Genomic DNA, 14,398 nt, shown 5'->3' with positions numbered 1-14,398 from the left:
CCATACCACCCCCCATCAGAATTCCATCTGCCTTCTTGGTAGAAACTAACAAGCTGTTGCTAAAATTCACAGGGAATTACAACTGTCTCTGTCGCTATCAAGAAAGTAAAAAGACAACTCTCAGAACAGAGAAACTATCAGCAAATCATATAACTGATAAGGGACTTGTATCTAAAATATATAAAGAGCGATTACAATTTAATTTAAAAAGTCTAATAAAGATTCATTCATTCATTTTAGTGAGAAAGAGATAGCATCCAAGCAGGGGGAGGGGGAGAGGGAGAGAAATCCTTAGGCAGACTCCCCACTGAGTGCAGAGCTCCACACTGGGCTCAATCCCAGGACCCTGAAATTATGATCCGAGCTGAAACAAGAGTTGGACACTCAACCAACTGAACCATGCAGGCGTCCCGTTTTTGTTTTTTTTTTTCCTTAAAATGGGCAAAAGATCTTAAGAGACATTTCTCCAAAGATATGTAAATGACCAATAAGCAAAGCACATGAAAACATACTTGACTAAAGGACGTCATCAAAAAAATGCAAACTAAAACCATACTGAGATACCACTTCACACACCCTAGGAAAGCTGTAATCAAAAAGCCAAATTAGAACAAGTGTTGGCAACAACTGGAACTCTCATACACTGCTGGTGGGAATGTAAAAACAGTACAGCTACTTTGGAAAACAACCTGGCAGTTCCTCAAATGGTTAAACTTAGAGTTACCATATGGTTAGACTTAGAGTTACCATATGGATCATTAATTCCATTTGTAGGTATACACCCAAGAGAAATGAAAGCCTATGTCCACACCAAAATTTGTAGTGTTTACAGCAGCACAGCAACCAAAAGGTGGAAAAATTCCAAGTGTCTACCAACTGATAAACAGATAAGTAAAATACTGTGTATCCATACACTGGGTTGTTATTTGTTCATTTAAAAGAACGAAGTACCAATATCTAATACATGCTATAATATGGATAAACCTTAAAAAATATTATGCTATGTAAATGAAACCAGTCACGAAAAAATCACATACTATATGATTCCATTTATATGCATGTCCAAAATGGCAAATGCATAATGACAGAAATTTGTTCAATGGTTGCCTAGAGCTGGGAGGACTGAAGGATGAGGGGGTGAGGTCTTAGGAATATAGGGGTTTCTTTTTGAGGTGATGAAAATGTTCTAAAATTGTGATGATGGATGCACAGCTATGTGAACATACTAAAAACTAATGAAATGCAGACTGAGGGAATTGTATGGTATGTGAATTTTATATTAATAAAATTAAAATTTTTACATAATAAATGAAACAAGAAGACCATTTTAAAAAGTACAAGGTACATGGCAGAAGATGACTAAAATTCCACTCCTAGACTAGCTCAATTTAACCCGTCATAACAACACTGTATCTCAACTTCCTGGTACAAAACTAGTGATATTCTAGTGATCAAAGCACCCAGCCAATGGCTTGGTTTTAACTATTTTATGCCTTCCAGAGAGATAAAGTTGGTAATAGAGCATTTACCTTCCTTCTCCTTCCCTACAATTAGGACAGGAACAGGCAACTCTTCGAAGCCTCTTGCCAGGCTGCACCTCTTGATCAGAAGCTTGCTGGCCTTGCTGCAAATGCACTTGTGTGAGTTGGTCAGGACTAACAGCACCTATCGTTGCGTTAGCAATTCCTCCAACTGCTACAGTTACAGGAGCTATGGTGGCTTGTTGGACCTTTACTCCATCTTGTCCTTGCTGCTGACCTAAAAATTGGGGGGGAGGGGGAAAGAGTATTATAATGTTTTCTATTTCTAAAGAAAGGATTAAAAAAAATTCCATGTGGACATTTTTAAGCTAACATACTTGTTCTAATAGTTAATCTGTGTAAAATACAACAGCAAAGGGGTTGATTTTTACTATGCAAATCCTCCTAAATTATAGTATTCTCATTTAAGTAGCTCAGGCTGCCTCTGTATCAGGTTGGTGGGACTATACATAAATCATTTAACCCCCTGGTGGCTTTAATTTCTCCATCTGTAAAATGAAGATAATAATATTTGCCACCTACCTACCTCACCAAAGTGCTCTGGGAATTCATGAGTTATTATTTGAAAAGCACTCTGAGATCCTCAGATGAAAGATGCTGTATCCATTTCCACAGTAAGCAACATACCCATTCACTCCAAGAAAATATAGGAATGAAAAGTAACTAAACAAATGATTAAGTTTTATAGCTATTTCTCATTCCTCCATAATTTAAAATTAAGCAAACATCTCTTTATTGAGGAATCTTTTTTTTATTATGCACAGTGAGTTAAGTAGTTTTTTAAAATGTAAAACCATCCATGATTATTACATACTATCGCTATAATCATAAAACAGACATTTTGGGTATTACTACTTTATTCACTCATATAGCTTAGGACTTAACTTTACTTCTCAGGTTAGTACATATACCAACTGGGCTTTTTCACTTAAAACAAACTATGATAAATAATATATAATATAACCAAAAAAGCCCCATCTACTTTATGGTTTAAACTGACCCTGAAGTGCAAGTGAGTATGCCTTATAATGATCCTTTCTTTCATCATGGTTCTTTCTCTGTATTAGGTTTGGAATAGCAGAAAACACCAATTTATAAAGTAATGCTTCCACCTCTGAGAGTTGATGTAAGAATTGAACAAGTTAATTTTTACAAACCCCTTACCACAGTGCCTGGCACAGAATTGTTCATTTGTTAACCATTACTGCTGAGTTTCCACTGAATTGGGTGGCAACACAAGATAAAATATGGTAGCAGAAATAAACACGTGAGAATTGAGTATAAAATAAAAGGGCTTATTTCAAAGCTGCATATGTAATACTTGAAACACACAGAGCAACCAAGAAAAGAAAAATTAGCGCATGAGCAAAGAGTACACACTTTCTAAACAAAATTAAACCTCTGACTGTCTCAGCCAAAGTCAGTCTCATTCTCCTGTGTATTCGAAACACTCTGAAACCTTTGGAATAGCACCAATAACTATAATACAAATAAAAAATATATGTCTTTTGTACTGTTTTAGTAAGGACACATTTTTTGTTTTTCTACTAAATTTAAATTTCTAATCATTTTTGAATCAACATACTGTGATAGGTAAAGCAACGCAAGTAAAGTCAGATGTTGTAAATTCATGTGTCATTCAAAGATCATGCACTTGAATATCCTCAAGCGTCCTCACCTCTTAATAATGCTGACCTCTCTAAAATTTCTGTCTCCTATCTACTTCAGAGAGTTCTTTATGAAGATAAGTTGATTTCCTAAAGGGTAAAGACTCTGTAAACTTTAAAACAATACACACATGTAAAGTTTAATTTTTATACCTCTACATATCTTCTGAATACTTAATTTTTCCTGCTGTTGTTCATACAACACTAGGTCATTCCTTTCAGGCTGCAGTGGTATTTAAAATGTCCTTCACGGGGCGCCTGGGTGGCTCAGTGGGTTAAGCCTCTCCCTTTGGCTCAGGTCATGGTCTCAGGGTCCGGGGATCGAGCCCCGCATTAGGCTCTCTGCTCAGCAGGGAACCTGTCTCTCTCTCTCCGCCTGTTTATCTCTCTGCCTGCCTCTCTGCCTACTTGGGATCTCTCTCTCTGTCAAATAAATAAATAAAATCTTTAAAATAAAATAAAATAAAATGTCCTTCACTACGTCAAAGAAGTGCTAGGAATCCCCGATCACCGCCTGGTCATTCTTAGGTCCTTCCTTAGATCTTTAGATCCCTTAGATCCCATTCCTCAGACCATTTCCATGATAGATTCCTCAACCCTCCACATTATGAGCATTTATTTGTTCAACGCCTAAACATCTTGGCAAGTTATTCCAATGAATAGTACTAAGCCAATCATATTTGAATTTATATATTTAAGCCTGACAACTCTCTTGACTTCTTCACCTAGCTGTCCTAGACAGTTCAACATAGCTCAGTGTTAGTTTTCTTTCATTTCCACTGCTACCAGTCAATTATAAATCACCAAATTCTTTCATTTTATTTTATCATTTTTTAAGACTTTATTTATTTGACAGAGAGATAGAGCACAAGTAGACAGAGCGGTAGAGAGAGGGAGAAGCAGGCCCTCAGCTGAGCAGGAAGCCCAATGTGGGGCTCAATCCCAGAACCCCGGGATCATGACCTGAGCCAAAGGTAGCCACTTAACCGACTGAGCCACCTAGGTAACCCTAAATCACCAAATTCTTTACCAAGGCTTCCAGGTTACTCAAGTTTAAGGCTACACACCCTCAAACCTCATCACATATTATCAGTCTCTCCCCTGTTCACTCTGCTCCTGACAAACTGGCCTTTTTTTCTAGCCCTCAAACAAATCAAGCTCATTCCCTTCTTGGGGCCTCTGCACATCCTCTCCAGTCTGGATGGGAATGCCTTGGCACCCAAATCTTTGCACCACTGACTCCTTAGTAATATTCTAAGTTCCTGATCATATCATCTAAAATGGACTACCATTTCTGTATCATCACCAAGTTTCACCTTACTTGGATTAGATCATCTTGTCCTTTTTTTAACTTTTTTTGTCTTTACCTCACTTCTGAATGGTTAAGTTCCACGAGAACACAGATCTTGTCTGTCATGTTCACTGCTGTCTCCAGCATATGGAACACTGCTCAACACACAGTACCCACTCAATAACATAAGCTTACTAAAGGAATGTTTAAAAATTAATTCATCTTCAAAAACTTGCTCCTACTAATAATTCTGTTTTGGTAAATGTTAACTACCACTCTCCTTATTACCTACACTTGAAACATTAAAACATCAACTTTTAACTAAAGTTCTCCTTTACCATTAATTATATCCATATGGTAGCCAAGTTAAAAGGCACATAAAAGCATAATAGTAGCTCTTACATTCATCTTATCTTTCTGTCCCCAAAACCATCACCCTGGTCCAAGTTGGTATTACTTTACACCTCTACTAGCCTACATGGGACTCACACCTCCTATCTCATCCTTCAAACTGTTCCCAGAAAATTTTTAAATGCTATTCTGATCATATCAATTCCATGCTCACTAACTTTGAGTCATTCCCCATCAGACAAAGTCTGGCATTCAAAGGACTCCACCACAAAGACCTAATTCCTGGCTCGCAGACTTCCTCCTTAACGGTCAAATCCAATGTGTATTTTCTCACTGCTGCATTTGACACAATCAACCATTCTGTTCTCCTTAAAATTTGACTGAATGAGCTATTAACTCCTTACATTCTGAGAAACCCCTTTCTCTCTGTTAACCATTATCAGCATTTAAATCTAAGCTTTTATCACATTTTTAATTTTTTAAAAGATTTTAAAGTAATCTCTACACCCAACATGGAACTCAAACTCACAACCTGCAGATCAAGAGTCACATGCTCCACTGACTGAGCTTGCCAGGCACCTGTGTCATATATTTAAAAGATTTATCCACACTTGTTGCCTTTACTCCTCATTTCCCATTCCCTCCTCAAACTACTAAAACTGTATGGCCAACCCATCACTCTACTAAAATAATGACAATCAGAATTAACAATTCATAATCTGTAAACCCAAAGATACTCTTTGATCTTGTTTCAGCTCTCTGGAGCACGTGAAGCTGTTTATGCTACACTCTCCTTGAAATGCTCTCCTTGTCCTTCACTGGTAACTACTCACCACTGGTGTTCCTCCTATTTCTCTAACCATCCCCACACTGACGTCTTTCCTAGGCCATTTTTCCAGTTTTCTGAATTTTCTTCTCATTCTCACTCTCTCCTTGGGTTATCTCATGTACTTTCATAAATTTTACTACTACGTGTGAGCTGATGGCTCTCAAATCTGTATCTTCTGCTTAAATATCTCTCAGGTGTCATACTCTTACTGTCATCTGGCAGGGAATATGTCCAACAGATTTCTCACATGCAATGCGTCTAGAAATCAGACCAATTATCCTCCTCTCATAAACCAGTTCCTTCTCACTGCCCAAACTGAAAACTTGAAGCCATTCTTACCTCTCCTCCATCTCCTTCTATCCCCACAATAGGAGCTATCATTTTATAATTAGTTACTGGATGTCTGACATCTGTTATTTTACCTACTCCTCACATCCCTATAGATTGAGTACTGCTGTCCCTATTTTAGGTTAAGAAAACTAAAGTTCTGAGGGCAGCTGGGTGGCTTAGTTGGTTGGGTGTCTGCCTTCAGCTCAGGTCATGATCCTGGAGTCCTGGGATCAAGCCTAACATCAGGCTCTCTGCTTAGTGGGGGAGCCTGCTTCTCCCTTTCCCTCTTCCCCACTTGTACTTTCTCTCTCACTTACTCTCTCTCAAATAAACAAAATTTAAAAAAGAAAAGAAAAAGGGAAACTAAAGTTCTGAGAGGTACATAAAACACCCAAGGTCACAAAACAGGTAAGTGACAGAGCTGGGATTTGAATCCAGGTCTAGATAACTCCAAAAACTATTCTTTCCCCCTGCATGTATTACTTATAATATCAGCAGTCCTTGTTGAGTATACCTCTTCAAGGTATCTCAGATTTGTCCATTTTCTCCATCCTTATTGCCTACACATTAGAACAGGTCCTTATCACCATTTTGCCAGTTCTCCCCTTTCCAATTTCATAATGCAGATGCAAATCTAGTTCCCCAATGAGTCTCCAATACATTCACAGTAAAGTCAACATTTCTTGGCACAGGATGTAAAAAAGCTCTTCATAATCTAGCTTTTGCTTACTTTTATAGCTTCATCTCAGGAATCCTCCACCGTCCCCACTCTCAACACCAGCTACACTGAACTCCTACTTCCTCTAATGTTCCATGCTTAATTGTCTCTGGGCCTTTGACTTATGTAGCCAGTATTCAACATATTTTCCCATTCCAAATCTCCATCTCTGTTGGTCTGACAAAAGCCCAATTCATCTTACAGAACTCAGTTCATGTATCATTCCCTTTGGGAAGCTGACAGGTGTCTTTCTGAATCTAGGTCAGAAACCTCTACTTTCTTTTTCCATAACATTCTGTGCATAAATTTCATTATATCAATGGGCAAACTACATGGTGAACATATACTGTAAATGTTTATTTGTTTTGTCTTCCCAAGAGATCATATACTCTTGTCTCTGAAGAGCAAAATACACCTCCCGTTTTTTCCATTCCTAAAAATGGATTGCCTGAGAATGTTAAACTTAAGAACAAATGACTGGTCCATGTGCTAGTAGATGTTGTCACTGTATTGAGTTGAAATTATGAGTACAGAAATTTCTCCTCAAGTGTCACTTTTTTTATAGGGTAAGTTGGGTACGGGACGACTTATAAATTAGACAATGAACTCTGTATCAATGAGACCACTATTTTACTTATAATTCAATCTGTAAAGTTAGGACTATAAAAAAAAATAAGCAAACAAAAAAGCTGTTACATAGGAAAAGCAGTTTGTTTGTTGCAATGACTTTGTGTTCAATTTGTCAAGGAAAAATTAATAATAATAAAGATGTAAAAAAATGTAAGAAGCTGTGCCAATGATAGTGCTGGTGAAAATGGGAAAGACAAGTAATTACAGAAACAAACCACACATAGTTATTAAAATGTCTGAAGGAAAAAATGAATGCCCTTTTGAAACTCTAGTCTGTAAAGTTTCTGTTACCACATAATCTTACATATAACTCAAGATTTCTTGGTACTGTAACTATGCATCATGATAGAACATAGAGTAACCCTTCTTTTCTTTTCCTTACATGCTATCAGATGTAAAAACAAACAAACAAACAAAAAGCATTCCAAGGCTGCTTGGAACAACCAGGCCATCTTTCCTATTCCTTTCCTTATTTGTTTTGCTCCCCCTTTTTTTTTTTTTCCAAGTACAAAAACTGGGCCAAGGGTAATGGGCACCAGTTGTTTGGTAGGTGACATGATATTAGGTCACTAGATACTCAAGAATATCTAGAATGGGTATTTAGGAGAAACTCTGTTTCTTGCACATTTTCCTTGAGCAACAGCAGGAGTAGTCTTTTGCCTCAAAACAGTACTAAGAGACTTGAATTTAAGCTTAAAGGAAGAAAGGAATGTAGATTTAACTAGTAAAGAAAAATAGCATGTTCCATAAACTGTGACCTAGTTCTCTGAATTTTGAGACAGGGGGCCTACACCTAAGCCATAAATGTATTACTCTGACTTGAGTTTCAGTATATTTAGCTCCCTCAGAGACCTTAGGGATTGAATTAGAATCTGAGTATTCCTGGCTTCTCTTATTAGATACCCTCTCATGCCATCATAATATTAATCATAAGTTATTTCTAACAAAAGCTGCTCAGGACAGAGGGCCTCTGTGTGGTTTTATGTCCTTTGGCTAGCAAACTTCGTGGCACATTGGAAGTACTCGATGAATGTTTCTTAAATAAAGTTAATGGCAATCTAAAATCCATATAAACACAGCGAGCTTTCTTACTAAAGTAGGCCAGCAGTAGGTCACAAAACTACTAAATGATACCAAGCTTGCAAAAGACCCGTTAACATGGGTGGCAAGACAGTAAGAAAAAGAGTTAGGTGGGCATTTACCACAATTATCTCCTGCTTCATCGATACGGAAATCAGATCATTTGAGTGTACATCCCAAAGTGTAAGTCAGAACATGCCACTGAAACTACTGTGTTTCTTTTCTCTCACATTCATGCTTTAGCCTGTGACAGGTGTTATGACATGCAGCAAAACCTGCTGTATAATAGAATATACTTTAAAAAATAATTACAACCAATCTTGACATTTAATGAAATGGGCCAAGATTTCTTCCTTTCCACATATTTCGAAGAGGGTAAATACAGTTTAGTATTACAGATACATACACTTTAAGTTTTTTCTTCTGATTTTAACAATGCATACTTACCAGAGAAAAATATTAAAGAGAAAATAAAATCATGCATATATTTATTCCCAGAGATTATTACTACTACCATTTTGGTGTATCTGCTTCTAATCTATTCTGCATTTTGATAATGATGCAACACTACTACATAAACAATCTGTTGTATTCTGTTCTTTTTTACTTATTTAATAATGTAAATGCTTCCAAGTTATTACAAATCCTTTTAAAATAATGATTGTATAATAGTCCATCATACACATATACCAGAACTTACAAAACCATTACCCTGATATTAAACATTAAGGTTATTTTGAAACACACAAATAACCCAGAGCTATGTAAATAATAAGCAACTTGAACAAAAATATTTGTTCTTATTACTTCCAAGAGATGGAGGCCTGGAAGTGAGATTACTAGGTCAAAGGATATGGAAACACTCTTAAAAGACTTTACATACCCATTAAAAAACCACAGGAGCATATATAAACAGCTGCATTCATTTGAATTTCCACTAGAATTTTACAAGAGTACTCTTGCCATCTCATGCACAAGAGAAATTCAGTAAGAGTAAAACAAAAAAAACCTTTAATAGACAAAAAATTGATATCTCACTATGGTTTTTAACGGAAGTGATTCCTATTCCTGCCTTTAATATTCTATATAACACGAAGGTGCAAGTCAATGCAATAAGATAAAATAAATTCTAGAGGAAACTCTAGAAAATCGACAAATTATTAGAACAAATAAGACATTTCAGCAAGACTGCCAAATAAAAGATAAACAAAAAATCAATAGCTTTCCTCTATAACAGCAATTTTCAATTAAAAAAAAAAAGAAAAAAAATCCATTTGTAATAGCAACAATAACCATGAATACCCAAGAATCAATCTAATTAGAAATGTGCAAGTCTCATGCAGAGAAAGGAGAACATTCTTACACTGTTGGTGGTAATGCAAGCCGATGCAGCCACTCTAGAAAACAGAATGGACGTTCCTCAAAAAGCTAAAAATAGAGCTACCCTATGACCCAACAATTGTACTACCCAGAAACTGTACTGCTGGGTATTTACCCCAAAGATAAAAATTTAGCGATCCAAAGGGGCAACTGTACCCCAATGTTTATAGCAGCAATGTCCACAACAGCCGAACTATTTATATAGAGTCCAGATGTTCATCGACAGATGAATGGATAAAGAATGTGTGTGTGTAGAAGGGAGTTGAGGGAAATTGGAAGGGGAGGTGAACCATGAGAGACTATGGACTCTGAAAAACAATCTGAGGGTTTTGAAGGGGTGGGGGGTAGGAGGTTGGGGGAGCCAGGGGGTGGGTATTAAGGAGGGCACGTATTGCATGGAGCACTGGGTGTGGTGCAAAAACAATGAATTCTGTTACACTGAAAAGAAATTAAAAAAAAAAATGCCCTCTAAAATTTAAAAAAAAAAGAAAAAAAAAGTGTGTGTGTGTGTGTGTGTGTGTGTGTGTGTATAATGGAATATTACTCAGCCATTAAAAAGAATGAATCTTGTCATTTGCAATGACCAGGATGGAACTAGAGGGTATTATGCTAAGTGAAGTAAATCAGAGAAAGACAAATACCATATGATCTCACTCATATGCGGAATTTAAGAAACAAAACAGATGAACATAAAGGAAAGGAAGGAAAAATAAAATAAGAAGAAAATAACGGAGACGAACCATAAGAGACTCTTAGCCATACGAAACAAAATGAGGGTTGCTGGAGCGGAGGGTTTAGCGGGATGAGGTAACTGGGTGATGGACATTACAGGAGAGCATGGGATGTAATGAGCACTGGGTGTTATATGTAACTGATGAATCAGTGAACTCTAACTCTGAAACTAATAATATACTCTATGTTAATTAACTGAATTTAAGTAAATTAAAAAAAAGAAATGTGCAAGTCTTGGGGAAGAAGACATAAAAAACATAAAGTAAGCCCTGAATAAAAGAAATGTATGTTCTTACAGGGAAGACTCCTTATTATAAATGTGTTAATTTTTCTAAAATCAACTCATACGAACACAATAATAAATTAAAATAATAAATTTTCCAAGAAACACTACTAGCTGATTCAACATGTGAAAGATCAGGCAAGACAATTCTCAAAAAGTAAAATACTAGAATAAAAATGTATTACAAAGCTATAATAATTAAAAACAATGTAATAATGGCTTAGAAAGAGAATTAGCAACTAGAATACAGGTTCTAAAATAGATTCATGTCCATATGAGACTTCAATTTATGATAAAAATGACGTCTTAAATCAGAGGGAAAAGAAGAAAATGATTTATTTTTGGCTTGGGACTACTGGCTATCTGGTGTGCTGTGCCGATGGGAAGTGGGGTGAGAAAGTTCAGATCTCAATCTGACACCATTCACAAAAGTAAACTGCAAACAGGTATTTTAAAAAAACAACTGAAAGTAGAAGCAAAATAAAACTACAAACAAAAAATATTAGAAGAAAATACAGAAGAACTACAGGGTTTACTTTCTTTCTTTTTTTTTTTTTTAAAGACTTTATTTATTTGAGAGTAAGAGAAAGAATGAGAGAGAGAGAGAGAGAGCATGAGAAGGGGGAGGGTTAGAAGGAGAAGCAGACTCCCTGCCCAGCAGGGAGCCTGATGTGGGACTCAATTCCAGGACTCTGGGATCATGACCTGAGCCAAAGGCAGTCACTTAACCAACTGAGCCACCCAGGTGCCCCGAACTACAGGGTTTTCTTAAGCAAGATTACAAAACAAAGGAAAATATTGATAAACTTGATCATTATCAGAATTTTGTAATTTTTAAGACAAAGATACAACTTTACCTATGTATCTTCACCTTTGCTTAGATCAAAACCTGTTGAATAATCCTTATTCTTGATTCCTGTCTTTCTCTCATACTTTATTCCCTACCCTGCTGAGTGCTCCTTCATAACAGATCCAGGATCTGAGCACTTCTCCACCCTACTCCACTACTTGCACCTTATTCTAAGCTAAAGTTAATCCAAGCTTTCCTCCTGCTTGACTACTGTAATTGTTAACTGCCACCACTGTCCTACTCCATAAATTCATTCTTAACATAGTTCCCAGAAAGATAGTGTTGCTTCTCTACCTAAAATCCTACATGGCATCCTACTATATTCAGAGCAAATGACAAAGGCCTTATAATCACCTACAAAGTCCTATACATAAACTGGCCACCCATCACCTCTTTAATCTCATGCTCTGGCTCCTCCTTACCATTCCTTGAACACATTAGGCATAATCCCTATTTATGGTCCTTGAACTCTGTTCTTTCGGCCTAGAACGGTTTTGCCTCAGCACATGTATGTTCAACCTTCTTACTTCTTTCAAGTCCTTATTCTAGTATCACCTTCCCAATGTGTCCTATACCCAGAGTGCTCTATTTATAACAGTTATGGCCTTCCCTCTCCAGCAACCCTGTTCTACTTAGTTTTACTTTTTCCAAAGACTATGAAAATATGAATACATTGTATTAGTGTTTAGGACAGTAAAAAATCAGAAACTACCTAAATAGTTATGAATTGGGGAATACTTGAGGAACTGTAAAATAGTTAACACTACAGCAATGTTGTGTAGTAGTTAAAAAGAATGCAAAAAATCTTTACATACAAACCTAAGACAGATCTCTAAAACATATGACTGAGTTAAACAATCAAAGTTCCTGATGATTACATTACAAGCATTACAGATATCCTACAATGATATTCACACGTAATAAATAAATGGGAAAAGTTCTGAAAGGACATGTAACAAACTGATTAAGAGTGCTTACTTCAAAAAGGGGATCTGAAGAATGGAATGTAATCAGCAGGAGCTTTTTTGGCTTTACTTACTCTAAGTACATTTTTAAAAAATAAAGACAATGTTTCCATGTATTAGTAACATAATTAAGATTTATCTTAAAAGAAAAAAACAAGTTGGTAATTCATAAACCCAATATGGCATTTCATTATTGCTTTTATCTGCATTTTTAAAAATTCCTAATGGAGTTGAAATGTTTACTTGCTATTTGAATACTCTTTCTGAATTAAGTGTTCATGTCCTTTGCCATTTGTCTACTTGGATTCTCCTTTTGAATAGCTCTATTTATTAAGGAAACTTTGTCTTATTTGTTGAAAATATTTTATATAATTTGTAACCACAGACATGAAAATTAAAGGAAATAGGCCTTGGTCAAACCCTATGAAGTCGGCTATAAATGACATTTAAAGAAATTATGACCCCGTAATAACATTTAAAAGTAATAGAAACATGAGGGGCGAGTAGAAATAACAAAAAATGAAGGTACAATCTTACCATCCACTTCCATCAACTATTACTGATTTGATTCTTTTAGCATTTCCTACCAACCCTTTGAGGTAAATAGGGCAGTTATTAATATTTCCACATTACTGATAAGAAACAGACTCAAAATAATCCAACTGGCCCTTACTTCTTATGAGAAAAAAAAAAGTTTTACATATTTTTTTCTCAGAGTGAGCACCAGGTAACATTTCTGTGTAGGTAAAATAGACCCACAAATTTGAAAAACAAAAAGATCTATCTTTTTAAAAAATTAAGCCAACTACCAATTCAACTAATAATTCTAAATTATTCTGAAAATAATCTACTTAATAATAGTGAAGCAACAGGTTCATGATGCTACTTTAGGTATACGTGTTTCATAGTTGTGTTTTTTACACATAGACTAGAAATCATGTTTATCTACTAGAACTGATCAGAAAAAAAACAAAACTGTTTATTTCTATAACATAAAACTTGCCACAGAGGGCCAGGGAGACTTCTTACTTTTCTGAATAATACTAAAATGATTCTCAACTCAGCCTATTTAGGTTTATTTCCTCTAGAGATTAAACTTGGTGTCTACCTAAACAAATCTAAGGGCCTTTAAAGGTATACAGAGGAAAGAACAGAAGTCTCTGGACAGGGGCACCTGGGTGGCTCAGTGGGTTAAAGCCTCTGCCTTCGGCTCAGGTCATGATCTCAGGGTCCTGGGATTAAGTCCTGCATCGGGCTCTCTGCTTGCAGGGAGCCTGCTTCCCCCTCTCTCTCCCTGCCTGCCTCTCTGCCCACTTCTGGTCTCTGTCAAATAAATAAATAAAATCTTAAAAAAAAAAAAAAGAGAAGAAGAAGCTGGTTTGCTTTATAATGACTTAACACAGACAAGGAGAGTATATATTCCTAAACATAAAAAGAAAACCAGGTGTGTCTAGGGGTGGAGGACAGGCGGGAGAAATGGGAAATGACTGCTAATATGCCTGGGGTTTCTTTATGAGGTTAGGAAAATGTCCTAAAATTAGACTGTGGTTATGGTTGCACAACTCTGTAAATATACTAAAAACCAGAGAATATAATCTTTAACTGGCTGTCCTCTATAAGAATCATACTTCAATAAAATTGTTCTAAACAGGGGTAACCAGATAAAAAAAAGTACTTTTTTTGGTTCTAAATCTTTTCAAAATAGTGGTTTTCAACGGGAGATAATTTTGTCTTCTAGGGGATATTTGGGA

At 36.3% G+C, this 14,398-nt stretch overlaps 1 protein-coding gene across 1 annotated transcript in view; it reads right to left on the bottom strand.

Moving 5' to 3' along the window:
• The window catches only part of SP4 (Sp4 transcription factor), an 83,737-nt gene that overhangs the window by 33,466 nt on the left and 35,873 nt on the right, over nt 1–14,398 (bottom strand). The window contains exon 4 of the mRNA XM_080818302.1: nt 1,530–1,758. Coding sequence (XP_080674428.1) covers nt 1,530–1,758 — 229 coding nt within the window. The remainder of the gene's footprint in view (nt 1–1,529; nt 1,759–14,398) is intronic.

This window comes from Martes martes, assembly GCF_963455335.1.
Source record: "Martes martes genome assembly, chromosome: 11".
In the NCBI taxonomy this organism is placed as follows: Eukaryota; Metazoa; Chordata; class Mammalia; order Carnivora; family Mustelidae; genus Martes; species Martes martes.
This window is presented reverse-complemented; position numbering and strand designations above follow the sequence as displayed.